At 34.9% G+C, this 3520-nt stretch overlaps 1 protein-coding gene across 1 annotated transcript in view; it reads left to right on the forward strand.

Moving 5' to 3' along the window:
* LOC107714270 (activin receptor type-2B-like) overlaps positions 1-3483 on the forward strand; it is a gene marked incomplete at its 5' end in the record, with an annotated part of 8012 nt that extends 4529 nt beyond the window's left edge. Inside the window, 2 exons of the mRNA XM_016520083.1 lie at positions 783-905; positions 2535-3483. Of these exons, the coding sequence (XP_016375569.1) occupies positions 783-905; positions 2535-2723 (312 nt within the window). The remainder of the gene's footprint in view (positions 1-782; positions 906-2534) is intronic.
* Positions 3484-3520: the final 37 nt, after the last annotated feature.

Raw genomic sequence — 3520 nt, forward strand, 5'->3', positions numbered from 1 at the left:
CAGCTGCAATTGCAGGTTTTCAAACAGAGATGGCGACAAAGAGGCAAAACTTACGGACTGCAGCTTTAAAATTATTTTTGGATTTTTTTTTCAAATTTTAGATTCTAAATGTTGGATTTTAATTGTTAAACTTGTAAAATATAAAAAAGGTAAAAGTTAAAAACTAGAAAATTTCTGGGAACTTTAAAGCAGGTGTTCTTTTAGTATCATTGAGATACTATTATAGTTTTTATAAATATTTTGAATCCGTTTTATTTTTATATTTTCCGTTTTCATTTTTATATTCGTTAAGATTTTAGTAATTTTTTTGTGTGTGTATATATATATATATATATATATATATAGAGAGAGAAAAATTGTTTATATATACTTCTGCAGCCAAACTGTTGTACTCTGCTTGTCCTGATGTGTATTCAGCTAAATATAATTGATTATTTTGTATGTAAATCAGAGGGCTGCAGTATGGATCAGTCGTGTGCGGATGGGGACGCTGACGGTCCAGCCACCACTCAACCTGCCAGTAGCCAAGATCTTCTGCTGAAGCTGCTGCAACTGTCAAACCACGCCCACCCCTTCAGACTCCACCAATGAAATGCTCACAGAATTGTGACATCATCTCAGGAGGAGCCGCTCACCAACCACAATGACTCATCACCGAATTTTTGTAAACCAACTTTGTATAGCCGCTAGGTATTTGTATAGCTAATACATAGAAGCGGATATTAGTAGTGCTGTATTGATGATAGCTTGACTGTACGTTTGTGCAGCTATTAAACTCTGAGAGAATTCCTCTGCTGCCGTTTGAGGAGGAGATCGGCCAGCATCCGTCTCTGGAGGATCTTCAGGTTCTGGTGGTTCATAAGAAGATGAGGCCTGTGTTTAAGGACTGCTGGCTCAAGCATTCAGTGAGTGACGCGCTCCAGTCTCTTCTTACTAATACAAAACCATACGGATCAAATCATCTGAGCACAGTTCTTTTTCATACAACCAGGAAGATTTTTAGTTAGTTTGCACAATAAAATATATATATATTTATTTTTTATTTATTTTATATATTTTATTTATTCATAAAATATTATATTTTATTTATTAAAAAAATAAGTAAATACCAACAAAATTTAAGGATCAATACTAATACCAGAAGTAAATAGATATGTAAAGTTGACTTGAAATGTAATATTTATTTTTACAATTTTCACACTGACACAGCATAAAACATTATCTAGGTTTAAATAAATCAAATGTCTGTATGTACACCATACCCGATTTAAAATGGGCATTTTGGCCTGTTCAGCTTCAGAAGTCTTGACCTTCTTAGCTATCTCTCAGCTACAGTTATAATCATTCAACAATGCCATTTAATTATGAGTAGGTAATTTTTTAAACATATATATATATATATATATATATTTTACACATTTTATAAACTGCATAGACCGATTATAATACAATATTTTATTCTTCCAAACATAAAAATAATGAAATAACAACAACAACAAAAATTAACTAGATGCTTAAAATTCACTTTAATTTCCAGAGTAAAGGCGCCATTACCTAAACATTATGACTTTAGGTTTACAAATAAGTCTTAGAACTCTAAAAAATAAAATTAATGCAAAATTAATTAAAATTAATAATTTTTACTGTGAAAATTGTGCTGTGAATGTCAGCATTGTCTGGCAAAAAAAAAAAAAAATTGATCCAGTGAAACTTTACAATTTTTTTTTTACATTTTAAAAATTAAACATTTAAATGTAAAAATGATAAAAACTGAAAACTAGAATTCTAAAATATTAGGGAACTTCAAAGTAGTGTTATTTTAGTATAATTGAGATACTATACATTTTTATTAATACGTTTTTATTTTTATCTTTTACATTTTCATTTTAATTCTAGTTAAAATTGTTGTAATTTTCTTGTGTGTTTTTGTAATTTTTAGTAGTTTGTTTTTTTCTATATTTTTATATTTCAATTTTTTTCTACAGTTTTAGTACATCACGCTAAACTAAATGAAAATGAGAACCGTTGCTTTTGAAACTAGCTGTGATAAGTTTGTCCAAATGTGACCCTGGAGCACAAAACCAGTCATAATGGTCAATTTTCATCTGAAAGCTGAATAAATAAGCTTTCCATTGATGTATGGTTTATTAGGATAGGACAATATTTGGCTGAGATACAACTATTTGAAAATCTGGAATCTGAGGGTGCAAAAAAATCAAAATATTGAGAAAATCATCTTTAAAGTTGTTCAAATGAAGTTCTTAGCAATGCATATTACTAATCAAACATTAAGTTTTGATATATTTACGGTAGGACATTTACAAAATATCTTCATGGAACATGATCTTTACTTAATATCCTAATGATTTTTGGCATAAAAGAAAAATCAATAATTTTGACCCATACAATGTATTGTTGGCTATTGCTACAAATATACCCCAGCGACTTAACACTGCTTTTGTGCTGCAGGGTCACACATTTTACTGTATTTCGGTTCACACAGTTCAGATAGATGGTGTGTTTGTGCGGCGCAGGGTCTGGCGCAGTTGTGCGAGACGATCGAGGAGTGCTGGGATCACGACGCGGAGGCACGGTTATCAGCCGGCTGCGTGGAGGAGCGAATCTCTCAGATCCGCCGCCTGGCGAGCGTCACTACCTCAGACTGCCTGCTTTCCATATCGCTCACCAACGTGGACCTGCCTCCCAAAGAGCCCAGCATCTGACCCTCCGATCTCAAACCACATCGGAGCAGCTGCTATTCTATCCTAACGTTTTTAAACTTTATTATTATTATTGTTATTGTTATTTTTCTGATCGGATCAGTAACTACCAGCACACTTCTCTACTGTATTTTTATCATCAGAGCAAACGCAGAAGATTTTTAAACATGCATTCAGGTGCCGACAAATGAATGCCGACCGGCGACGTTTCAGTTCTGCCGATTCCGTTGATTTTCCTCGCTCTTCTTCTTCTGGATTTTTTTCCAGATCGACGAGCAACCAAGATTCAACAGTGCTGCAAACCCCGCGAGGATCATGATGACTGTTACACGCGCAACCCGACCTCCTCGCCGGGATTTCGCTTTTTATTTCTCTCTCTCTTTTTCTTTCTGACAGTGTGCTGTTTGGAATTACGGAAAACGTGTCTTTTAGGGAACTAACGGGTGTTGAGGAACACAACGGAGAAGACATCTGGACTAATTCCTTTCTTTCTTTCTTTAGTTTCGGTTTTATTTCGTGGTGGGCTTTTATCGAGTGGATATGGCTGGAAACTCTTGCATGTGGAAATATGGGAGGTTTGGTACGGAAATCTTTCTCAGGTATCCAGTGTCAAGGGGTCCATGACTGCCTTTCCCACGTCATTACAGGACAGAGAGAAATATAACGGTGCCCTGATGAATTTAACACTAAACATGCAAGACCGTGTGTGTGTGTGTGTGTGTGTGTGTGTGAGTGTGTGTGTGTGAGAGTGTGTGTGTGTGAGTGTGTGTGAGTGTGTGAGTGTGTATGAGTGTGTGTAT

This window comes from Sinocyclocheilus rhinocerous, unplaced genomic scaffold (genome assembly GCF_001515625.1).
Source record: "Sinocyclocheilus rhinocerous isolate Xijiao unplaced genomic scaffold, SAMN03320098_v1.1 scaffold6109, whole genome shotgun sequence".
Classification (NCBI taxonomy): domain Eukaryota; kingdom Metazoa; phylum Chordata; class Actinopteri; order Cypriniformes; family Cyprinidae; genus Sinocyclocheilus; species Sinocyclocheilus rhinocerous.